The 25,488-nt window shown below is 32.7% G+C and overlaps 3 protein-coding genes across 5 annotated transcripts; 2 read left to right on the forward strand and 1 right to left on the reverse strand.

The window, feature by feature from the left end:
- On the forward strand, nucleotides 1–8,575 carry LOC105786475 (putative E3 ubiquitin-protein ligase LIN-1). Of its 2 annotated transcripts, none has more exons than XM_012612930.2 (14): nucleotides 1–1,105; nucleotides 1,186–1,252; nucleotides 1,333–1,745; nucleotides 1,823–3,245; nucleotides 3,324–3,551; nucleotides 3,764–4,073; nucleotides 4,443–4,567; nucleotides 4,655–4,774; nucleotides 4,866–4,997; nucleotides 5,084–5,206; nucleotides 5,308–5,418; nucleotides 6,870–7,013; nucleotides 7,128–7,379; nucleotides 8,312–8,575. In XM_012612930.2, the coding sequence occupies exons 1-14, from the start codon at nucleotides 159–161 to the stop codon at nucleotides 8,327–8,329; spliced, it is 4,413 nt and encodes a 1,470-aa protein (XP_012468384.1). In that variant the 5' UTR covers nucleotides 1–158; the 3' UTR covers nucleotides 8,330–8,575. The 2 variants fall into 2 exon arrangements, with proteins under 2 accessions (XP_012468384.1, XP_052476643.1); XM_052620683.1 differs by having other exon boundaries at nucleotides 1,189–1,252.
- Nucleotides 8,576–10,927: 2,352 nt separating this feature from the next.
- On the forward strand, nucleotides 10,928–15,463 carry LOC105786477 (ADP-ribosylation factor GTPase-activating protein AGD7). Of its 2 annotated transcripts, none has more exons than XM_052620694.1 (4): nucleotides 10,928–11,956; nucleotides 12,074–12,151; nucleotides 13,927–14,431; nucleotides 15,028–15,463. In XM_052620694.1, exons 1-3 carry the CDS (start codon nucleotides 11,129–11,131, stop codon nucleotides 14,428–14,430), a joined length of 1,410 nt encoding a protein of 469 aa, XP_052476654.1. In that variant the 5' UTR covers nucleotides 10,928–11,128; the 3' UTR covers nucleotide 14,431; nucleotides 15,028–15,463. The 2 variants fall into 2 exon arrangements, with proteins under 2 accessions (XP_052476654.1, XP_012468386.1); XM_012612932.2 differs by having other exon boundaries at nucleotides 10,929–11,956; nucleotides 15,128–15,463.
- A 275-nt stretch (nucleotides 15,464–15,738) lies between these two features.
- Nucleotides 15,739–21,681, reverse strand: LOC105786476 (cation/H(+) antiporter 20). The gene is made up of 4 exons (XM_012612931.2): nucleotides 21,392–21,681; nucleotides 20,069–21,091; nucleotides 16,917–17,807; nucleotides 15,739–16,338 (listed from the first exon to the last, which is right to left on the reverse strand). The coding sequence occupies exons 1-4, from the start codon at nucleotides 21,569–21,571 to the stop codon at nucleotides 15,949–15,951; spliced, it is 2,484 nt and encodes an 827-aa protein (XP_012468385.1). The 5' UTR covers nucleotides 21,572–21,681; the 3' UTR covers nucleotides 15,739–15,948.
- Between the last annotated feature and the right edge of the window lie 3,807 nt (nucleotides 21,682–25,488).

The following is a 25,488-nucleotide window of genomic DNA, read 5'->3' on the forward strand; positions in this document are numbered from 1 at the left end:
CACAACACCTTGTAATGATTCAATGACCGGCCTTCATTTCTTTTTGTAATAATCCCTGAAATTTCATGAAATAAATCTTCTTCTTCATAATTCCATTGAAGCAACCTTTTTATGATTACTTGTTCAACAAGGTAACTTGTTCTTCATTGTGTTCTTTCATGGCGGGAAACTATAGGTTTGCGATGGATCAAAAAGATCTTGTAAGAACATTGATTACAACAGTAGGAAGTTTCATTCAAGATCGATTGATCGATAAAGAGCAAAGGGTTCAACACAAAGAACAGTGTGCCGAAAGATTAGCTGCCGAAGACGGAAGCTCAGGGAACGATGTTGAAGTCCGATATTCCGATCAAGCTGTGTTAGCGAATCTCGATTGGGGTATCGAAGCACTCGAAGAAGCTATTAATACGTCAAATATCGAAACCAAACATGCTAGATTCGATTATGCTGAAAAGATGCTACAAGTATGTGCTATGTTGGTTTCAAATCAAAAAACTGCTGGTGTGCCTAATTCTTATTTATCAGCATGGGCCTATTTGAATCTTTCGTATTTATGGAAACTTCGTAACGATGTTCGTAACTCAGTGATTTATGTTCTCGAGATGTTTATCGTCGAACCCTTTTTTTCTCGGATTGATTTCGCGCCCGAGCTTTGGAAAAATCTGTTCTTACCGCATATGAGTTCAATTGCAGGGTGGTATGCTGAAGCTAGGCATAAACTTATAATGGAAGTAGTACCTGATTCAAATGATATATCATTTACTGCTGATTTAGATCAATTTTTCAATGAATCGTTGGTTTTTTCGATGCGGCCGGATCAAATCGAGAAGATGAAGAAACTTGAACAACTTTATAGCGAATCATTAGACGAAAACACACGATTATTTGCTAAATATTATAAAGATTGTATGAATTCTGATTCAGGTTCGGGTGTTAACAAGAAAGTTATGGCTCCTATGTTACCGATTGCCGAGCCACCGATGACTCCGCTTCATGAGGTGAGTCGGTCCATCCCAGATTATGTCAAATTCGGTCCTATATTGCCGAAAAGTGCCGGATTTTCGCCAGTTCTTAAATCAAAACATGGTGGAAGAGAAGTAAACAGGTTAGCTTCAATTACTGTTGAAAATTATTAGTAAATTATAACATGTTTCTTATAATGTTGATGTGTACATTTGGTTATAGCAGAGTGAACTTAAATTCTTCGGTTTTTTCGCATAGTATTGATGATTCTGCAGCATGGGATCCTCAAGTAAGAACCTGAAACTTGAATCTATCCGAATATATTTCTATCGATAATGATCGGTTTTTGGTCATCTTTTTGCTTTTTAGGATGGTGTACCTGAGGAAAATGAAGATGACTCTGATTATGAGGCGATCGGATCAACAGTTCAACAACCGGTGAAACTTACAAACCAAACTCCTTCCCCGTCGGTTTTTTCTCCTGTTGATTCACCTAGAACATCTTCCTCGAAGAATTCATCTCCGAGATCAGATGTGACTTCTAAAAGGGAATCGAAATCGCTGTTGCGCCTTTTATCGTGTCGTATTGCAGATACAAGTGATGTTATATCTTTGCCTATCTCACCGCGCAAGAGTACTGATCATAGCATAAGCTCAGTGGATTCGGATGGTGAAGCGATAGTAGGTCACAATTCAGAACGTACCAAAAGTTGTAGGAAGATTCGTGGTCGGCCTTCGAGTACGAGTAACGATCATGTGAACATTCGATCATTGGAACATAGGTAACAAACTTGTTGTACTAATGGGTTTTTATCAGTAATTTTCTCGTGATGTTTCGTATTTTGTTTCGGTTTTGCAGTTATCAGAACGAAAGTGATGAAGGTAGTAATAGCTGCATTTCGCTTCCTTTATCTGAGAAGCTTACATCACAATCAAGACCGCCGAAAGATTTCGTTTGTCCCATTACAGGACAGATTTTCAATGACCCTGTTACACTCGAAACAGGACAAACATACGAACGAAAAGCGATCGAAGAATGGCTTAACCGAGGGAGCACAACGTGTCCGATAACTCGGCAACCACTTTCATCGAACACATTGCCTAAAACAAACTATGTTTTGAAGAGGCTAATAACATCATGGAAAGAACAGCATCCCGATCTTGCTCAAGAATTTTCATATTCCGAAACACCGAGGACTCGGTTCAACTCTCCCTTAGGGAAAGAAATTGTATTGGTGTCCCCGTCAAATCAAACATCCGAGTTATCGAACAAGGGCTTAGACGATTACGTAAACCAAAGGGGTAAACGGTTTACACGAGCTGCAGTAGCCACATCGCCGACCAGTGTTATATCTCAAGCTACGGTTGAGACGATCATCAATGGATTAAAACCGGTTGTATCGTGCCTATGTACTTCAAATAATTTACAAGAATGTGAATCAGCAGTTCTTGAAATTGCTAAACTATGGAAGGATTCAAAAGGTGATGCTGCAATACACTCGTATTTATCGAAACTGACAATCGTTAACGGTTTTATGGAAATATTATCATCTTCTTTTGACCGAGAAGTACTCCGGGCCTCGATTTATATTCTTTCGGAACTAATTTTTGGTGACGAAAACATCGGAGAGACATTAACAAGTGTAGATTCTGATTTCGATTGTCTCGCCGCTTTGCTCAAAAACGGTCTAGCTGAAGCTGCAGTACTTATATACCAACTACAACCCACATTCGCTCAGCTTTCGTGTTACGACCTCGTCCCTTCCCTTATACAAATAATACTCCGTAAAACTGAAGAATCCGATGATCTTCCACTGATGATCAAGCCTAAGGACGCAGCTATAGCAATACTTGAACAAATATTGATGAATGGAGACGAAAATAGCCGATCACTCAACGCGTTGAGCATCGTTTCGGGTAATGCAATTCCTTCCCTAGTGAAATGCATGCATAGGGTGGATTCAAGGAGGTCTATTATATCCATACTATTATGTTGTATGAAGGTTGATAAAAGTTGCAAGTACTTGATAGTGACCGGAACCGAACTATCGTACGTTCTCGAGTTATTTCACGCCAGTAATGACACCATACGAGGCATATGCATCGAGTTTCTCTCGGAACTGGTTCAATTGAATAGAAGAACACTCTGCAATCAAATATTGGAAATGATTAAAACTGAAGGAGCTTTTAGTACCATGCATACATTCCTTGTGTATCTTCAAATGGCTCCTATGGAACATCAACCTGCCATTGCTACTCTTCTATTGCAGCTCGACTTACTGGTTCGTTTTTAACATCGAAAAACCTTCGAAATTTAACTCGAAAAGTTCGTTTACATACCATGTTTTAACTTTTTTCAGGTTGAACCGCGAAAGATGAGTATTTATAGGGAAGAAGCAATAGAGGCATTGATTGAATCACTTCGAAAAAAGGAGTTCCCGAATCAACAAACGATAGTACTCGACGCGTTGTTATCACTTCCGGGTCGTATTACTTCTTCAGGCGAGTCGTATATTGAAGCTTGGTTACTCAAGATTGCAGGCTTTGATCAACCTTACAATGGTACTCAAGATTGGACTGAAACAATGGTTAGTACTTAACATTAATGTTGAAAATCGGTTCCTTTTTGGTAAAAAGACTTTAATTTTTAGCCTTCAATGTTTACATATTTTGTCATTTTGATATCAATTCTAAAAAATTCAAAAAATTTAACCTCAACAAATTAGGACTGAAGAGGTCTTTTTACCTTTCTTTTTCCCGTTTTCGAGTCGATTTCATGATAATCAAATGTTAATTGCAGGAAAGTGAAGAGAAAGCTATATGTACATGGGAGAAAAGAGTAGCATTTGTGCTATGTAACCATGAAAAAGGTTGTATTTTCAAAGCATTAGAAGAATGTTTCAAAAGCAATTCATTAAAAATGGCTAAATCATGCCTTGTGATCACTACATGGTTGATTTACATGCTTTCGATATTGCCGGATACCGGTGTCCGAGATGCCGCTCGTGAATCGTTGCTCGACGAATTCATAAATGTCCTTCAATCATCAAAGAACTTAGAAGAAAAGATATTAGCAGTCCTTGCTTTGAAAGCCTTCATTAATGATCCAAGTAAGTAACATTTACAATTGCACTAGATATATCATATTTCATTGGCTTATTCATAAAATAAGCTCTCAAACTTTTTCGAAAAAATCAATCTAGTTTTTCCGAACTTTTTGCACCCAAATGAGCCCCAGAACTAACAAAACAGGTCAAATAGGCCCTTTAACTGACATAAACTGTTTGAATCTAGACAAACGGTTGTCTAGTTCATTTTTCATTCTAGAAGTTTTGTTAGTTCAAGAGCTCAAATAGGTGCAAAAGGTTCGGAGGGGCATAATTGATTTTTTCGAAAAAGTTCGAGGGTTTATTTTACCAATAAGCCTATTTCATTTCCATATCAAATAATCATTAACTTTGAATCCATTTTATTCATAGCTGCCATTGAAGAACTGGGACAATATGCTAATTGCATATACAAAACTTTGAGAAAGCTCAAGAGGAATTCATTTATGGCAACTGATATACTAAAAGCTTTAATGAATTTATCATCTGTCAATGCAGTAAGTCCATAATTTCATACCCTTTACCATATATGCTATGAACGTATCAAACAACTAACTGTTTCCGTAACATTTTTCGGTTTATAGACCGAATTCTGGAGCTATACCGATATCGGCGAAACAGACTCGAGCTCGAATGGCGAGGTTCTATGCATGTCATATCATAAAGGTTGTTTAATAAGCAGTCATTCAGATGGTACCATAAAGGTTTGAGCCTAACATGCTTACATTAACTCGATATTAACTCGATTTCGTCCGATAAGGCGATAACCGCAAGATAAATTCGGTTTTCCGATAGGTTTGGGAAGCTGGGAAAAGAGGGCTAAGGCTAGTACAAGAAGCACATGAACATATCAAAGGTGTTACATGTTTGTATGTACCATCTTCAGGTGACAGATTATATAGTGGTTCGTTGGACAAAACGATTCGGGTAAACGATCTCGTGTTCGGTTCGATATTCGATTTTTTTTGGGGTTCATATATAAAGTGTAGCTTAAATTTGGTTTCTATATGTAGGTATGGGCATTGAAACCAGAAGAAATACAGTGTATGCAAGTACATGATGTGAAAGAGGCAGTGTATGAATTGACAGCCAATGCAAAATTTGCTTGTTTTGTTTCACAAGGAAATGGAGTTAAGGTCGGAATTAGATTTATATCGTAAAATCGATAAAGACACCTGTAATTATATAAGAAAAAAAAAAAACAATCATAAAAGAAGGGTGTTTTCTCTTTTTGCAGGTTTATAACTGGGCTGGGATTCCAAAGCATATAAATTTCAATAAAAATGTAAGGTGCTTAGCCATGTCAGGAGATAAGATATATTGTGGTTGCTCTGGCTACAACATACAGGTTAGTACACTTTTCCAATATTTTTTTTAATTGCAATTCAATTCTAAAATATTTTAAATATATTTTTAATACCGTAAATGTTATCTCTATTTTAATTTCACCTTCAATTTTTTTTTAAATATAGGGAATTGATTCATTTAAAAATAGAAGGACTAATTTGATTAAGTCCCTATAATACAGGGGCTTCCCAAGTACATTCACCCTTGAGTTTAAGTACATTTGAGTAGTTTGGAATAGAGTTGTTTATGGGCTGGGCCGGGCTCTAACAAAATTTTAGACATGATTGATAGATTTGGGCCAGAAAAATGGGCCTAAATTTTGCCCAAGCCTATCCCGGCTGTATTAACTTTTTTGAAATTTTTTATATAAAAAACATATAATACACCAAATACACTAAAAATATTAAAATAAATATTTCTCAACAAATTGAAAATAAATTTTAAAAAAGTATTTATACTTAAATAACACTAAGATGAGTGCAACTTAACACATAAGACCTTTAAAATAGTAGCAAAATTAATAATAAAATAAGTGTTATACAACATTCAAATATTAACAACAAAATAGTAGTAACACAATAGTGAAATGGTAGCAAAACAGTGGCAAAAAATGAGAAAACAATAGCAAAGCATGGAAAGACGTGAGCAAATCAACATGTTTGTTTTTTATAGCAAATTCGGGTCAGGTCAGACCAGGTCAAAAAACTCTACTCGAGGCTCGACCCATTTTCAAAACGGACTTATATTTTTGTCTAGACTCTCCTAATTTTCAAGCGGGCTCGGCTCGGCCCATGGACAACTCTAATTTGAAACCTAATCAAATTTCAAGAAATTGGTTTTTTTATTAAAGGGAATAATTAGTTTTTTCAAAAATTAATAATTCAATTTAAATTGTTTTAGCTATTTATTAAATGAAAAAAAAATAATTTTTTTGCCTCTACCAAAAATTAATAATTTAATTTAAGTCCTTTTAAAACAAAGTTTTAGATTTGTCCTCCAAAATTTTACAATTTTATCTCAATCTCATGACAAAATATTTGGATCCACCCGACTAATTTACTTTTTATATATATATATATATATATATATATATATATATATATATACATTAAAACTCAAAATCCTATACTTAATTATTTAAATAATTTGTACATGAAACTAGTTCGAGTTTGAGCTTAAATTCAAGCTCGGGTGTGTAAACCGTGTAAACGAAATTAATTAAGTCAAGCTCGAATAGTTCAATTTTATTTCGAGTTGAGCTCGAATTTTTATCATAATTTTCAATTGTGCTCAAGCCGACTTTGGAGCAATGAATTTCCAATCATTCTTGAACTCGAGCTTCTCAGTTTGAGGTTAGCTCGATGATGGTCATATTTGTATCTGATACTTACACCCGAGTTTGTATAATATAATCCGTTAAATCTTCCTAATGTTTATATATATGTATATCAGGAGCTGGACCTGTCCAGTTCTACATTGAGCACATTCCATTTAGGAACAAGAAAATTGCTGGGGAAACAAACTGTAAATTCTCTCAACATACATGATGATCTTCTCTATGCTGGTGGTTCTACTGTTGATGGAGTTTCAGGAAAGGTAATATTTTATATTATTTACATTACACACATGGGTTAATTCCATCATACGTCCCGAAACTATAATATATAATTTAAATTGATCTCTAAACTTCAAAATATTGTCGTTATGAAGGTGTTTTGTCGATCAAGTAAGAAAGTGATGGGAACATTTCCGACCGGATTCGACATACAAAGAATTGCTGTGAACAATGACTTCATATTTACAGCCACAAAACTTGGGATGATTGAAGTTTGGTTAAAAGAAAGGATAGGTAGAGTTGGTGCCATTAAAATGAACAGCAAAGGACATGCAAAGGTTACATCTCTGGTTTCAGACATGGATGGTGGAATGCTTTTTGCTGCTTCCTCTGATGGCAAAATCCAGGTCAGTCACTAGTTATAGTTAGAAGTGTCCATTGGACGAGTCAGATTTGGGTTCAGGCCTAGCTTAAATATAATTGTTGAGGAGATCCCGACTTATTTGGGAGAAGTCTTCAAAGTGTTGTCTTTCGAGGCAAAACCTCGACACAAGGATAGTACCTTTATGGGGGTATGGGTCAGCTACCTGGACGGCGACACTTCGAAGACTTGTCCTGAAGGAGCCGACCCCTTCAACAATGACATTAACCCACTTTATGCTTGTCTAAGCTTGGCTCAGCCCATAAGTTTGTCCATATTTATAAATGGTTAACGAAAACCCATTTTAGGTTCACTCATATTATTCTTTAAAAGTATATTTATATATTAATTAATCTCACTATTATACGATTAAAAGAACAAAATAAGACTAAACTGTAAAAGAGTTAACACTTACTATTTAAAAATGACAAAATTATTATTATTTTTCATTTATAGTTTAAATAGTAAATGATATTTTCAAGGCGGACAATAGTCGTAACCAATAGAGGTTTGGAAATTTTCAATATTCCTTCAATTCTTTTGAAAATTTTAATTAAATTCTCCAAAATTTTTGGTGATTGTCATTAATATCACAAAATTTTTAAAAATTAATTAGAACCTTCAATTTTTTAAAAATAATTAATTCTCATCAAACTCTTAAAATTCTGAAAATCTTAGTTAAACCCTCAAAACTTAGTCTCGAGATCCATCATTATTTTTAAACAATAATTGTTAACTCAGTTGAAATTTCATTTTTTTTCTTTTTAATAGTACAAATACTAATTGATTCATTCAAAAATAGAAAAACTAATTTGATTCAATCCTTATAATAGAGGGACCTACTATGAAATTTTCCTTTTTCTGGTGCTCATTCATTCTTTTTTATCGTTTTGGGCTATTTTTTTTTAATTATTACAGGCTTGGGCTCTGGACTAAACTGGGTTTCTTTTTGTAAAGAAGAATGATTAGCAATCGATCAACAAAAAATCTTAATGTTTGGCATTTGTTATGTTAGTTTTTTTATTCTTGTAAATTTACAAGAGGCAGCAAAAGCCAACATTTTGTAAATTTTTGTTACAACCATCTATCTCTAATGCAAATGATTAGTCACTAGGCTCGTTCCGATAGATGCTTTAAGAAATAAAATAAAAAAATACTACTACCGTTATTCAGTTCATTAAAGTATTTCTTAGCGTTTTTTATCTTGTTTTGTATGAAGCGATTTTGAACCGTGTGATATCCTCTGCCCTCACCCCAATATAAAACAAAATGATTGTTTTGTATGACCATTTGGATAAAATTTTAACGGGTTAGAGTTAAATCATTATTTGGTGTATGATCTTGGTAACTACTCTCGTATTGGGTTTAAACAATTTTTTTGTCCAACGTGGTTTTTGAATTTAACAATTGTTTTTATATTGAAGTATAAATTTTAGGGTTTTATAGGAAATATCGAGAATTAACTTGGATAAAAAAAGTTCAAGCCCCAATATAAAACAATTATTAAGTTTAAGTCCTAAAGCTTAATCTCGACACCAATAAGTTTTAAGATAATTGTAATGTCATTTTATTATATCTAATTTCTTGAGCATCCCACAAAAAGAAATTGTACTCATAAATACTAAAATTTTAATGAAAATTAAATTGATAAAATTTTCGATTTTCAATTCAACTAATTCAGCCCGTAATTAAATTTTCTCCTTTACTCAAGCCAAAATTTTCTCTTTTTTTATTTATTATCTCTCTCTATTTATTTATTTTAAATAAATTTGAATGATTCAACTAAGCGCAATTTTATTATAAATTTCAAATTATTCTTCTTAAATCACTTTTTAATTTTTCATATTTTCATCTCTTCCAATCTCGATATTGTTCTTCAAACATGGTATTACTTCATTTTCTTTTATCATAATTTGATTTCAATTTTTTAAAATACAATCTATTTAGATAAATAAATAAATAAATTATATATTATTGATCTGTTAATCGGGTAAGGTGGAGATGATAATGAGGAAATACGGTTCACTTTACTTGCTACAAGGCGGAGAGCTACTGTTCACGGTGATTAAAAAAGGGGATGAGAAGATGAGAGGAGATGATCGGAAGAGAAAGGAGAGAAGAAGGGGTAGAGCTTGCCTCTGACTCCAAGCTTTCGAGCCTTATATACTCTTAGCCTTAGTCTTGAGGTGCCATGATCTCAGGGGAGAAGTCAGAAAATTTGTTTAGGAGGAGTCGAATTTAAATTGTAATTTTTACACCATTTTAATATCCTATGTCTTTATCATTTTTAAAGGATTAAATCAAATTTATATTATTTTTAAGGAGTCAAAGTGCAATTTTATCTTTACCAATTCAAAATTTTAAAATTTTCAAAAATTTTCTATTTTAAACATCCCTTCATGATCTACTACTATAGGCTTTTGTAGAGAGGTTTAAAGACAAGTGATCTGTTACCATAGACATATGTAGGATGGCAACAAGACGTGCTTTTAGTTATATTGGATGGGACGTGATAATTGAAGTCTGAAATGATGGTTAAAAAGTGAACTCTCTTTAGTATTGAGTCAGAGTATTTATGAAAAATGCTTTTGAGGAATTTTTTTCTTCAAAAGGTTCATTTAAACTACTCGCGAGTTTATTGCTTAATTCTAATCGATAGGGTATAACTAAACTTGCTCATGGGTCGGGCCGTCAAAAAAGTGAGAGGGTTTGGACAAAAATATAAATTTGAAAAATGGGCTTGGGCAAACAAATAAGACCCACTTTCTAAACCGATTGGGCCTCAAGTAAGTTTTTTTTGCCCGAGCCCGACCAGACCCAGCTTTGCAAAAAAGAAAAAAACTACTGCTGTTTTTTACTATTTTTTCCTCTCTTTTTTTTTGCTATAATTTCGCTATTATATTACTACTATTTTATTGTTATCGTTTAGATATTGTATAACTCTTATTTTATTATTAATTTTGCTACTATTTTAGATGTATTTGTTTGTTAAGTCGTACATATCTTAATATTATTTTAGTGTATTTGATGTATTATATTTTTAAATTTATTTTTATATAAAAATTAAAGGCGAGTCTGGCCAGACTCAAGTTTTAGCACTTAAATTTTTTACTTGGGCTGGCCCGATCATAATTTGCTATTTTTAGCACAATACTTAGAATTACTCATAGCCATTCTCCAACTTACAAATAGTAAGATAATGCACTTCAACGTACTTGAACTTACGTCCTTTTGCAATGGCAACCATGCCTATGCCAAACAAGATAAGACTGAATCGAAAAATTATACTTATTATTTTAAATTAATTATTTTATAATATTTTAAATTAATTATGACTTAGAGATATAAAGTAATTAAAACTGTAGTTGGTGCTATAAATAAAATATTAGCATCAACATTAACTTTACATCACAAAGTGAGAAAACGAGTCACACACAACTCACACAAACCGAGTCATATTTTTTCACACGAACAACACGTGTTTCGTTAAAAATAAATACTGTAAATTTCACTTTCTCTGTAAAATAAATAAATAAAACTCCAAAATTTCAATCAGCCATCTACACCATATATCTCCTCCTCTAAATATGCTTAGACGGTGTCGGTGATCTCCTCCTCCGCTCAGATTTTTTAGCCTTCGATTTTTTTTATTTCCTTTTGTTCTTTAAAGATCCGTTTCACTGGTTTTCGGATCTATTTTTTTTTGCACCGAATCCGATTCAGATCGGATAAAAAATGGCAGCATCGAGACGATTACGTGATCTCCAATCGCAGCCGGGTAACAAGACTTGCGTCGATTGCAATCAAAAGAATCCTCAATGGGCATCGGTTTCGTACGGGATCTTCATGTGTTTGGAGTGTTCCGGTAAACACCGTGGTTTAGGTGTTCACATCTCGTTCGTCCGATCTGTTACTATGGATTCGTGGTCTGAGATCCAGATCAAGAAAATGGAATCGGGTGGCAACGAACGGCTTAACGCCTTTTTGGCTCAGTATGGGATCCCTAAAGAAACGGATATTGTTGCTAAGTATAATACTAATGCCGCGAGTGTTTATCGAGATCGGATTCAAGCTTTAGCTGAAGGTCGTCCGTGGCGGGATCCACCGGTTGTGAAAGAGAATCTCAACGGAGGTGGTAGTGGTGGTATTAGGAAGCCGCCGTTGAGTAGTGGCGGTGGTGGTGATAGGAGAAGTAATTTTGCAGGGGATAATGGAGGGTGGGATAGTTGGGATAATGATGATTCGTTTAGATCTAGTAGTGATATTAAGAGGAACCAATCGGCGAGTGATTTTAGAGGAGGGAGTTATCATAATGGTGGTAGAACGGGAGGTGCTCCTGTGAGGTCGAAGTCCACGGAGGATATGTACACGAGATCTCAATTGGAATCCTCGGCGGCTAATAAGGAGAGCTTTTTTGCGAGGAAAATGGCGGAGAACGAATCCAGGCCTGAAGGTTTACCACCTTCTCAAGGAGGGAAATATGTTGGGTTTGGATCGACTCCCATGCCTACCCAAAGGATTAATAATAGTTCTCAGGGTGATGTGTTCTCTGTTGTTTCTCAGGTTAAGAGATTTTTTTCTTTTCTTTTTGCTGTTCTCCTTAGTTGAGTTGTTCTCCCCCCCCCTCCCTTTTTAATTGGTGATAAAAATTACTTATTGGCTTATTTGTGTTTGGTGCAGGGGATTGGGAGGTTATCTTTGGTAGCTGCATCCGCTGCAAATGTTGTCCAAGCAGGGACGAAGGAGTTCACCTCCAAGGTATTTTTGGGAATTTTAATTGTGATTGTATTGCATGTTGATATCTTACATTGATTAGTGATGATATTCTCTGTTGTTGAATTCTTTTTTATTGATATTTGGATGTTAAAGCTTCTTTTAGATGTGTTGACATGGTTTATCTTTATACGGTTATTTGATTAATTGTTTTAGACTATATGATTTTATACAAGATGCATGATGAACAATCACAATCCTTATTTGCTCCATCATTAGGCCCCGAATGGTATGTGAAAATACTTGATTTATATAGGACCTAATGTTTAATATACTATATTGAATAGCCGATTGAGCCTTAGCTTAGTTGGCAACCTTTTTGTTAACAAGGAGAATGTGGGTTTGCACATATGCTCATTTTATTTTTTGATTGACGGGTGAGGGAGTTTATGGGTAGTTTAGGTTTTGTATAAAAAATGTACTATATTGAATAAAATATATGTAAATATAATCAAAATCCTTAATTAATTAATTATTTTTGTTTCTATAACCAAACTAGGAGAGAAAGAAAAGAGAGCAAAACAAAAAAGAAAAAAAGAGGAAATTGTAGCTGCAAGTTTCTCTTCCAAGTTAAATTCTTTGACTTCAACTATGCCCCTCAATCAATGGGTTAAAGTTTGTCAACAACAGTTTAAATGTTTAATTTCAGTTTATTGCTCTCGTAGTATCTTGTTTAATTTCCAAACTAAAGATAAGTTAAGTTTCACTCTATTTGACCTATTTTTCGTTTCTTATTAATTTACTTTTTTCTGCAAATTAAAGTTTCCAAAGGCGCTGTTAGGGTCAAAGATGCTCCTTTAACTTGCTGGACAGCTGGAATGCAATATTCTTTATTTTTTAAACCACTAGGCTGCTTGATTATGACAGTTCCATGGAAAAATATAAGAACTGATTAGAATTGTATAATTTTTTCTTTATATTTCTTCTCTTTTCATATTATTTATTATTCATATTTCTTATTGCTTTGCTATTATAGAATATAGCTGCTGCAAAATAACATGTTTTTAAGTTTTTGGTTACTATTTTATGGTATAAGATATAGAAAAAATCAGTTGAACAAAAGGCATAATTGCATTTTAAAAAGTAACATAAATAGATTAAAAGATAAAATAACATATAGAAATGTAAAATATTATTAATAAGAATGATATTGATTGAACTATGACGTTACTAGGTAGCTTGGATATAATTATGGAAGAAGTTAGTGTTTAAATGATAAGTTATACCAAAGTAGTACAATATATCAAATCCTTTTACATATTGGAATCTTTGAAAGAGAGGTCTATTGGGTTGTAATTTTATGATAGAAGGTGAAGTAATTGCATTTAAAATGTAACATAAATAAGATTGAAAATATAAAATAGCGTATAGAAATATAAATATTTAATGATAAAAATTGTGAAGGAAGATTTGCTCGCTAGATTTATGAAATTGAGAATCCTTTCTTAATTAAAAGAATGAAATTAATTATGTCATTATTAGGTATCCTGGATATCATTGTGGAGAAGTTATTGTTTAAATCTTAATTTATACAAAAGTAGTACAAAATATCAATTCCTTTTACTGATTGGAATTTTTGACGGTCTATTGGGTCATATTGTGACTCTTGTTTTGGGATTACCTGGGTTAATTTTGGGCTAACTTCTTGATGTTACGGTTATAGCTTGATGGTTTTGATCTTTTTGTTGCTATATATACACGGGCTTAGGTTTCTAGAAGTAGATACACAAGGCAGGAATATGATGCTCCCTCATTTGCAGGTTAAGGAGGGTGGCTATGATGCCAGGGTTAATGAAACGGTTGGTGTTGTCACTGCAAAGACGAGTGAAATTGGCCAGAAGACTTGGGGCATGATGAAAGGAGTCATGGCAATAGCTTCACAGAAGGTTGAGGAATACACTAAAGATGGCATGAACTGGAAAAATGATGGTAACTGGCAACGAAACGATAGCGAGAAGAATGGATATTATCAGGAGTTTAAACAGGAGAATAAGGGATGGAATTCTACTTCTGGTGGACAAACCTCCTCTGGTGTAAATTATAATTCTTATAACTCAAATTCTTGGGATGATTGGGACACAAAAGACAATAGGAAGGAACATACTACAAAAGTGACTGCTTCTCATAGCAATGATGGTTGGGCTGGTTGGGATGACCCCAAGGATGATGGATATGATAGTTTCTATAATGGTGCATCTGATAAAAATGCCGTTGGTCGCAATGGAAAATCAGATGCCGCATGGACTGGTGGAGGCTTTCTTTAAGGTTAGTTTCTTACATAATTCCCCTTCACATTTTATTGTTTTATTATAGTGAATGTACTTGAGAGGTCTCTCTATTATTGGGGACCTGATTAAATTAGTCCCTTCACTATTGAATGGATCAATTTAGTCCCTAAAGAATCAAATAAGGTCAAATTGGAATAGGGTTAACATTTATTGTTTAAAAATACCATTTACTGTTTTTAAAGTTTTTATGTTTCTGTAAATGAGATCTTTTATTTGGAATTGAAAAAGAAATTTAAAGACATTGTTTTATACAGTAAGGCCTTGTTTGATAAGTCACTGAAAAATTAAATCAACGAAAATTAGTATTTTCAAGGATTTAGTTTTTAAGCATGTTTGATAATCCAAACTAAAAACAACTGATAGAATTTTTCAATAAAAAGAGTTGAAAAGAATAAATGGATAGAGAGCTACTGTGGAATTTTTTCAATTATTTTAACATTATCCTTTAAACATTTTACCGTTAAATTTTTTAAAATTATAATTTATCAAACAATCTAATTACATTTCGTATTTAATTTTAAGTAATATACCAAATAGATTTTATAACTTAAGTTCAGTACTTAATTTTTACAGTATAGGGACTGAATTGATTCATTTGATTTAGTCTTCACAATGTGATGGTGTTTCGTTTGAGTTCCAAGGCATAAATGCGACTACTTTGATGTGTGGGCAGGTTGGTGAACTTGAACTACATTAATGAGAATCGTACCCACAAAAGGTAATTTAGAGCACAATGGATTCCTTAAGGGATAATGATATTAAATTTCATGAAGTTCGTATACCTTTTAGCAATTTACCCCTTTTTCTTATGTATCTATCTTTGAAATTTTCACAAAGTAATATCTGGAGCAACTTTCATGTTTGAGAGTAGTTTTATCATATTTGTAAAACTGTGGACAGAAAGGGCTAAGTGTCCAATTGGAAAGCAGTATTTGTGAGTGTGAGAAAACAGTATTTGTGACATGAAACTTAGTATCATTTGTTCTTAATCATGATTATTTTTTTATCCTTTTGTTGTGTGATTTGTTTGATTTGGTGATTGTTTAAAAATTTATTAAATCCATTTTAGTTGAATTTATGTATACAAATTCCACCCCATTAACATTTAATTGAGGTGGATTGAATTAAAACTCAGTTCTTACTTCTGACGTCAGACACAAATTTATTTATTTTGGAGTACGAAAGTTTTTGTATTAAGAAGGAATAAATTGGTTTTATTTTATTAAAAATTATTTATTTAATGTGGTATGTGATGTGCAAAAATTTTAAAAACAAATTAACAGATTTAAGCAGGACAGGTAAAATGTAATAAATAATATTAAATTTTAACATTGATGGTTTTATTTATCAACAAGCTTTTAATGCATTAAAAATATTCCTTTGCACAAACCTGGGACAGGCTCTACTTGTTCCTACCCATATCATTATACCTCTCCTAATTTAGCAACAAGGTTTTTGTTTATTCTTCTTATCAACTACTGACCTCAATTCCTATTACACAACCTTTGATATCTCCCCCATGCCTGCATCCCCATCTCCCTTAACCATATCATGTTCATTTTGTTCCACCTTTGCCACCGGCATTTCCTCCGCATGCACCGTATCGTGTTGTTGGATTACCAACACCGACGACGTAACACGGTGACTTGACGATGCCAGCAAGTCCCCTATCGGCCCTAATTCAGCATGCTCAGCTTGACGGTCGGCTAATTTCGCCACCATTCGTGATGGGAACCGCCCTTTTCCGACAACTATAAGATCATAATCCCCACTTTGTCCTAGTCCCAACACTTCCTCAACAATGTTGCTACTTGTCTTCTCTATATACTCCACCATTCCATCCCACTTGCTTCTAAATTCTACCACTACAGCATCATCTAATTCCTGGTTAAGAAAAAAAAAGGGGTACGTTTAGTAATTTTAAATATAAATTTTATGATTAAATTGGATCAAATCTATGATCAGGTAAAAATATCGTGAAAGTAAATTACTAGTCCTTGTAATCCAATAAATTGTTGAAAACCGTTCAAAATGAGTAAATTTACGGTAAAATTACCAGTTTTTTAGCTGTTAAATTAGATCAGAAGAAATGGGCACCGATTTTTAACTGTAAAATCCATCTATTTTTACTGTTAAAAACATTCTATCAATTTCTTCTGATCCTACTCAAAAAAATGAGAAAATTAGTCTTTGTACGTTAAATCAAAAGAGCAAACTGGTCCTATTAAAAATTTCATCCATTTCTCCTATTAAAAACTAGTCCCTGTAGGTCAGTATAAGGTACACATGGCCCCTTACGTGTAACCATCCGGTTATTCCGTCAACCATGCCAGTTTTTAATAATATAAATGGATGAAACCTTCAACAGAAATGACCAATTTACAGGAACTAATTTACCTTTTTTTTTTTGAATAAAAAAATAAAATGCAATTGGACTCCCGAGTAGAGGGACTCTATGGTACCTTTTCTTTTTCAGTGTTGATATGGGCAGTAGAGAAGCTATAATACTTTTCAGCACACTTGCTAGCTGAAGGCTTCAAAACAACACCATGACTTTGTAACCCATCTTTTTCAATGAATCTCACAACACTCACTTTAACAGCAGGGTGTTCAGCTATCCTACCACTTAATTCCAAAGCTTCTCTATCATCAGGCCCCCCAAAGAACAGAATACAAACCCTTTGAGCACCATTATCAAGCCCACGGTCCACTAGTATAGCCACTGAACATGGTGCATTTTTTAACACCCTTTGGTTAACCAATCTCCACCCATGTCCAACATTATCAATTACTTGCAAGTCACCTTGTCCCCTCCATTGTTTATGAAAAGGTAAAATTATCATTGTAACCCTTTTAGTCTCAGCTACATGGCAAATATCTTCATGGATAGTGGACAAAGCCGAGATAGCCGTACTAGGTCGAACCGAGACTCTACCTAATTGACTATAAGCTTGAAAAGCTCCGGTAACTCGGTCTTGCCAATCTCCTCTTCTAAGCCTGTTAATGAAAGGAAGCCCATTTTTTCTAGCCCGATGGACCATTATGATTGAAGATGAACGTTCAGTGAGTTCAACTAAGTGCATGATGAAAAGCTTGAGTTGGGATTTCTTTGTGCTTCTGGTTGACTCAATGAGACTTATGATTGATGGTACGTTGCTAATACCATGGAGACAAGCTAGGACTCGGAGTTGGTCTTTCGATTCGTCGGTGTTGGTTAAGTCGCGGAGTTTACGGTGAGTGAGGACGGATGAACCTCTCGCCGGTTTGTAAATGGCCATAACGGCTGGGGTTGTGATGAAGGTAGTGAAAAGTGCCATGAGAACTAATATAGCAAAGATTTCATCATTTAGTACCTGCAATTTCAATATTGAATGATCATCATTTTTCTAAATAAAAAATTTTATCTAACATATTATATTAATATATACATTTAGATATTTCTTATGATTTTTAAAATGTTGCCATTTAAGCATGAATTGAAGTATGAAAGATTAAGCTAACTATTGATAGATGCCAATACACCAACAGGTCACTAACCAGAAAGGTTGACAAATAGCTACTCTTTCATGTGAGTGAAACTACTTTTATGGATACCTACACAACACAATAGGTTAGAGACACCACTATCACCTAACTCATCCAACTTAATTTCGCGACGTCGATATGAGGTAAACACCCAAAACCCTGAATTTGTGTTTTAAGGTGATGGGTATATTTTCTATTTAAAGCCAGGGTAGTTTCATCTTTTCCAAATGAATTGGTATACACCAACTCAGGGCTTTATAGTATCTAAGCATAGATGAGTATATATACATATAAATTTTTAGGGTAAACTACACTCAAGGTCACTAAATTATTAGTAAGTTTACATTCTGGTCATTCAATTTTAAAAAATTACAAAATGGTTACAGAACTATTTAAAGGTTTTCATTTAACCCACTGGGTTGTTAAGGTCTTTTTTTTTTTAATTGAAAGTTTGGCTAGTGAGTTCCAAGCAACGATTCGATGATCAGTATGGTGGATTAGTACTAATCAATGAGTAAAAGAAATACCTAATATCCAAGTCGATTTGATGGTCAGTGTTGGAGATCAGAGAAAAAAACCATTTGAATTTTGGTTCGCAAATTCATGAAGTTCAAAGTTGTTTCATAAAAAAAGTTGAATTATAAAAGAGAAGGGGAATGAGATCTTCCGATTGGTGCCAGTGGTGCAAACAGAGAATGTCATACAATAGTAATTTTAATAAAATAATGACTAAAATAAAAACTTTTGAATAGTTTAATGACTATTTTGTAACTTTTTGAAATTCAATGATTCAAATGTAAACTTACTAATAATTTAGTAATCTTGGATATAATTTACCCAATTTTTAAGTATTAAATCCAATCAAAATCTATAACATAGTTAAAAACAAGATACATGTAGATACGGACACCTAAGAAAATGGCACGACTCTCATATATTAGTTTTCTTTCTCAAGGAATCTACCAGACTGAGTTCAGCAACTAATCATATGCATTTTGTAGGCTCATTAAGAGGTAGATGCTAGCTACAATTGAGGTGAATGGAAACTGCCCACTGAGATTGAAGGAAGAGAAAGAAAAGGGTAATTTATGTTTTGGATCACTAGATTTAGCACAACTTCCATTTAGGTCATAAACTTTTAATTTTGTTAAATTACTTAGTTGAACTTCTATTATTAATAAAATAAGGATGATTGGATTTAGTACAACTTTCATTTAAGTCATAAACTTTTTAATTTTATTAAATTACATGGTTGAATTTCTGCTATTAAACAAGTAAATCACTTATTCTACTTTTATTAAATAATTCTAAAAGAATTAACTTAACATATATACATGAATTAACTTTTAGATTTGATTGTCGACAAAATAATTTTTTTCCTTTTCAGCTCCCTAAAATAGAAAATTTTCCATTTAAACCCTTTAAATTTTTAAAATTTTAAATTAATAAAGGTAAAATTGCACTTTAGCCCCTTAAAATGATAAAATTTTGATTCTATTCTTTAAAAACTATAAAGATATAGGCTATCAAAATAGTGAAATTGCATTTTACTATTGTAAAATTACAATTTAATTTCACCTCCTTCAAAAAATTTTCTAGCTTAGCCCCGACCATAAAGTGCAAATATGAAAAATAATATTTATAAATTTGTAGAAGGGGTGCTAAGTTAGTATTTATGTTAGAATTACTTATCAGAGACTATTTAAATTATCTAATTTATTGACAATAATCTTTTCAGTGATATAATTTGATGAATTGAAAATTGTGTAATTTACATGAAAGTTGATAATAAGTTTAGTGATTTAATTTGATGAAATTAACTGTGTATAACTTATATGAAAATTGATGTTAAGTTTGATGACTTAGAATGTAAATTACCCCAAAGGAAAAAAGTAAATGAGAGAGGTATATAAAACTAGGCTCGACCTTCATGAGCATTGTTGTCAATATAGGAGGACGTAGGTTTAAGTGTGTAGAAACGCATTATCCTCCTATTTATGAATTGGAGAGAGGCTACGGATAGTTTTAGAAATTATAAAATACATTATTAATCTACACTATATATATGCAAAATTATAAAGGAACTTACCTTCTTCTCTTTGCCAATGTTGAGAACAATGAGTTCAACTAATCCTTTAGTATTCATTAAAATCCCAAGCGCCAACGATTCTCTGATAGCCATTCCGAACATTAACGCCACCGCAAACGTTCCTATAATCTTACCGGCGCACGCCGTGGTTACAACCAGTGCCAATAATCCCCAAGCTTCCCCACCTTTGATTTTCGCCACATCGGTTTTCAACCCACTAGAAGCAAAATAAAGTGGAAGAAGCAATCCCGTTACGAAGTCTTCAATCCTTTGTATCAATTTCTCAGCAAAATCACCTTCTTTAGGAATCGTTAATCCAAAGATAAAAGCACCAAAGATTGCATGGATTCCGATAAGGTCAGTGATGAAACCGGAGACCATTACACCACCTAGTGTTAAACAAATGTAAGCTTCGTCGATGATGTCTCGCTCCGGTGAACAACGGTGAGCGACCCATTTCATGGCTGGTCGGATTAGTACCATCATGAAAATGACGAAAGCCATGCCGGAGAGAAGGATCCAGATTGATATTAATGGGCTCTTTTGTTGACCCGACCCGTTTCCGGCTATAGCGACGGCGAGTGCTAGTAATATCCATGCGGCTACGTCGTTGAAAGCGGCGGATGCCATGGCGATTTCACCAACTTGGGTGGTTAATAATTTGAGTTCGGCTAAGATACGTGCTAGGACTGGGAAAGCTGTGATGGAAAGTGCTACTCCCATGAAAACTATGAATTGGCCGTACCCGACTTTATCGGCTCCGTCGACGGTTTTCCGGAGGATAAACGCCACGCCAAAGCCGCAGATGAAGGGTAATGATATGCCACAGAAGGCTATACCGAACGCTTTACGGCCACTACGACGGATTGATGTTAAATCGAGCTCCAGACCTACTAAGAAAAGGAAGAAAAGCAGTCCAATGCTCGCTACCGTTTCAAGCACCGGCATACTCCATGACGGAAATATCCGATGCATGTAATCTTCGTTTCGACCAAAAGCTGACGGTCCAAGAAGAATTCCCCCCTGAAATTATGCTTTACATTATTCATATTTGTTCTCCAATTTAAGATTTCGACTTATGATAAAAATAATCATTGTATAACAGAAATCAAATTCCGTCAATTTTTAATTAAAAATATTGATTTAATAAATCTAATTATCAACTTAACATTCATGGATTCAATCAATTAAATTAATTTTGCATTCTTCTTTTGTTTCCTTCTAAATATTGACTTAATCTGTTTATAAAATTGAATAACTGATCATAATTGATTTAATCGAACCGAAATCGATAAAATAAAAGGTTAAAATAAGTATACTTACAACAATTTCAGCAATGACTTTAGGTTGACGAAGGGGTTTAAGAAGGAAAGCTAGGAAACGACTAAGAACAAGGATTAAAGTAGTTTGAACTATTAACAAAGGGAAGGCAAAATTGAGTGGATTATCACCTTGCCAAGCTCCATTTGATGAGGTTTTAATGGAGGTAATGTTAAAACCCATTTTGTTTTGGATGAAAACAAGTTCTAGATTGGGTCTAATTTGTTCATCAAGTAGAAAAAAAGGGAGGTGATTTTTCTTTTTGAAGAGATTTGAGAAAATTAATGGAACATGTGAAGAGGAGAGTGGGAATTTATAAGCACAAAGGAAGGTGGTGGCATGATAAGGTGGCATTGTTAATTGACTGTCAATTGTGTCCAAATTTCTAGGGGATGGATGTCATGGGCTTAAAAGATGCCGTCAATTGCACTTTTATCCACATGATTCAATTAGTAAATTTATATTTTAATCACTTAACTTTAAAATGTTACAGAATAGTCACTGAACTATTTCATTTAAGTCATTGGGCTATTAAAATCGTCGTTGCACGGTCTTCTCTATTTGCACCACTTGCACTAATAGAACGTTTTCATTCCACTTTTCTTAAAACAACTTTGAACATTACAGTTTGTGAACCAAAAACCAAACGCTCTAACACTATCTATCAAATCGACTTTGATCTAAGGTATATCCTACTCGTCAACGGATACTAATCCACTGTATCGACCTTCAGATCGTCGTTTGGAACTCGCTAGTCAGATTTTAAAAAAAAAAAATCTTTATAGCCCATTGACTTAAATGAAAACTTTCGAATAATTCATTGACCATTTTGTAACTTTTAATAACCTTGGGTTAATATTCTTTTTCATTGAAATAACTTTTTTTTTCTTGAAATCAAAGTATTTTTTATATTCGTTTTACTGCCAATGAAAATTAATCCTTTTGAGCTTCAGAGTAACATTATCTCTAAAATTTGAATATAAATTCCATTTCTAAAAATACAATATACCTTATTTATTTAAGTCAACATTTTGTAAGCTTGAAGATTAGTGTCATTTTGTATCCTCTGTATCTTCATCCAACTAAGTAATAAATAAATAAATTTAAAAACAAAATAATAGATAAAGGTTACAATCATTGACTCGTATAAATATGGTAAGGATTAAAATATAAATAATGAAAAGTTGATGAAGATTAAATAATTATTTGCTACACTATAAAGCCATGTGGATCCATAGAAAAAAGGAAATATTCTCATTATTTTTATATTAATTAATCATTTGTATATTCATATTTGATACATGAACTTTGGTTCGATGTGTAATTTGGTACATTAATTTCGATTTTCATATTTGATTAGTATAATTGTTTATGTATGCAATATATCAACGTAAAATGATGTTAATTCGATAATTTTGTGAGTGATTTGTGAAAATTGAATCAAATCAAAATTCATGTATAATTTTAATATTTATCGCAATTGTGAAATTAATAGTAATTGAGACAGCCCTAACCTAAATTAATCATAAATACATTATGTATATATTTTATAATCAACTTATCTTTCATGTCTGATTTATAGTCCATAAAAACTATTATTTTTTAAAGTTCATAACTGCTTCTCCCAACAATATCATTGTTATAATAAACGTCGATAATGGCGGTAGAACGATTGCAAAGCAATAAGAAAAGAAAAATAAGAACATATAGATTTTACATGGAAGCCCTTTTGAGAAAAAAAAAACTACGGGCAGAGGATAAATTAACTAACACTGAAAAACGAATGATACGAGGGGAGTTTCGACTACATCTATTTAAGGGTTGAAAAACTCTGTTCTAATCAAAGTCAAATAGAAGAAGAATAGTTATATACATATCCCCTTATTTTATCACTGTATTTATTTCTTCAACAAGTGATAGAATTCGGGTTACACAATTTCTGACAATCATTTTTAAAATGATATATATTAGCTCTATTCTAACTTGACATCGATCCATTTAAGAGTAAAAGGACTGATTAGAAAATAATGACATATTCATTTACTTTGCAAGCAAATTGAGTTTTAATCCAAGACGTCTCCCCTTCTTGTTGTCTTGATGAAGTTCATCAGTAATTTAAATCTCTAGTAATGAAACCAAAACATGTTGCAATCACTAGGACTTTCCTCACTACTCCTAGCTTATTACCAATTGACTAACCATTAAATAATAAAATATTTTACCATAAAAAAATCACAATCTAAAAATTATAATAAGTTGCCGTTGAAGTTTTAGCTCGATTGGTATGGATATTATTGTCAATGCAGGAGGACGTGGGTTCGAGTGTGCTGTAGCGTATTATCCTCCTATTTATGAATTGAGGAGGGACTATGAATAGTTCTAAATATTATATCAGAAAGAACAAATATGATCAGAACCTATAATAAGATTGTTCAAAAAATAAATTTATATTATATATATAAATTACGTGTGAATTATGTTTAAATTTATTTTAATTTAATTCAATAATACTATGAAATGATTAATTTAAATTATTATTTATTATTGTAATTTTTTTACAAAAATAATGCACTAAATGCCAGCTTTGTTTACACGTTTTCCCTTTTTTATTCTATTATTTCATATTGCCACCTCTTGCTTTATCGAGAAACAATAAATTTATTTTAATGTTCCCCAAATATTTATTTTGTTTTATCTATATTCAAGATCGATGACTGTTTCTCCTACCCATGAATAGGAGAATTATAAAGATAGAGACAATTTAATTTTGGGCCTCTAAAATTTTTTTCAGGCTTCGTCCCTGTCCCCAACCTATAAATAGAAGAATAATACACTTTAATGCACTCGAACTCACGTTCTCCTACATTGATAACAATACCCATATTAATTGAACTAATATTTAATCGCAAAAAATACCAAAAGTGGGCATTACTTTTTAAGTTCTAAGATAGTTTATTTATAGGCAATTAATTGACTTCTAGGAATTGACACACTTGATCCTTACATATAATGTCTTAAATGTGTGAATGTAACAAAACAGAAATGCATATACCAAATCTCTCTTCTTTTTTTTCCTAATTTTAAAATGTGAATGCTCTTTAAAAATAAATGCCCATTTCTAGAGTTTATTCTTTTTTTGGAAGTATTATTTATTTTAATAATGGAGAGTTTGACAAAACATATTACAAAACAAATAAAAAAAATATGGACATAATTATTATAAGTAGTATAAATTTAAGTCTTAACTCGACTGACATGGACATAATTGTCAATATAGGAGGACGTAAGTTCGAGTATGCTGAAGCGCATTATCCTCCTATTTATGGGTTGAGGAGGGACTATAAGTAATTTTAGGGATTATGTCAAAAAGACCAGATATAATCAGAATCTATAATGAGATTAATATATATATATATATATATATATATATAGATATACATGAGTTGTAAAGTATAGTATATGTTTTATTTTCACTTTTCCTTATATTTTATTATTGTGTATTGAATTCAACTTTTTATATTAAATAATAAAAAAGATTTTATGTTTTTAAAAATAAAAATAAAGCAAGCAACTTGGTTTGCTCCAACTTTTCAAGCAAAAGAAAGCATCTTTTATTTACAAATGATATAATTACTTGTTTTTAAAGGGTTTTTTATCAATATTTGAAAAAAATTCTGCTATTAGCCTCTATACTTTGTGAAAGTTGTGGATTTAGTATATGTACTTTAATTTGATATTTTTAGTCATTATCGTTTCAAAATTTAAAATTTCAATCATCACCAAACGATAATTGTTAAATTCATTCGGTTAAGTTCGGTATTTTCAAAATCGATGTGACAAACATATTATCATATATGTAATGACATATCGTTTATTATTTTCATATATTACTCACTAAAGATTCAGATAATAGATTAACGAAGATCTTTTACATCAAGACCGAAATTTCAAATTTTGAAACGTATAGGGACCTAGAATGCTCTAATTAGAAAATAATGACTAAATCTACAACTGTATGCATAATATATAACTAATAATTAAATTTAACCGAATAAATTTAACTTCTAGTATTTAAATAAAAACCATGCAAAATACAACAA

Source organism: Gossypium raimondii, chromosome 1 (genome assembly GCF_025698545.1).
Source record: "Gossypium raimondii isolate GPD5lz chromosome 1, ASM2569854v1, whole genome shotgun sequence".
NCBI lineage: Eukaryota > Viridiplantae > Streptophyta > Magnoliopsida > Malvales > Malvaceae > Gossypium > Gossypium raimondii.

What these genes read in the sequence shown, in the direction of transcription:
- LOC105786475 (XM_012612930.2), top strand. Translation starts at nt 159, where the DNA reads ATGGCGGGAAACTATAGGTTTGCGATGGATCAAAAAGATCTTGTAAGA. An exon ending in CTGCAGCATGGGATCCTCAA is followed by an intron (nt 1,253 to 1,332) that starts GTAAGAACCTGA and finishes TTTGCTTTTTAG; the next exon opens with GATGGTGTACCTGAGGAAAA. An exon ending in TATTGCAGCTCGACTTACTG is followed by an intron (nt 3,246 to 3,323) that starts GTTCGTTTTTAA and finishes AACTTTTTTCAG; the next exon opens with GTTGAACCGCGAAAGATGAG.
- LOC105786477 (XM_052620694.1), top strand. Translation starts at nt 11,129, where the DNA reads ATGGCAGCATCGAGACGATTACGTGATCTCCAATCGCAGCCGGGTAAC. An exon ending in TGTTCTCTGTTGTTTCTCAG is followed by an intron (nt 11,957 to 12,073) that starts GTTAAGAGATTT and finishes TGTTTGGTGCAG; the next exon opens with GGGATTGGGAGGTTATCTTT. An exon ending in CGAAGGAGTTCACCTCCAAG is followed by an intron (nt 12,152 to 13,926) that starts GTATTTTTGGGA and finishes CCTCATTTGCAG; the next exon opens with GTTAAGGAGGGTGGCTATGA.
- LOC105786476 (XM_012612931.2), bottom strand. Translation starts at nt 21,571, where the DNA reads ATGGGTTTTAACATTACCTCCATTAAAACCTCATCAAATGGAGCTTGG. An exon ending in ACATTGGCAAAGAGAAGAAG is followed by an intron (nt 17,808 to 20,068) that starts GTAAGTTCCTTT and finishes TTGAAATTGCAG; the next exon opens with GTACTAAATGATGAAATCTT. An exon ending in TCAACACTGAAAAAGAAAAG is followed by an intron (nt 16,339 to 16,916) that starts GTACCATAGAGT and finishes TTTCTTAACCAG; the next exon opens with GAATTAGATGATGCTGTAGT.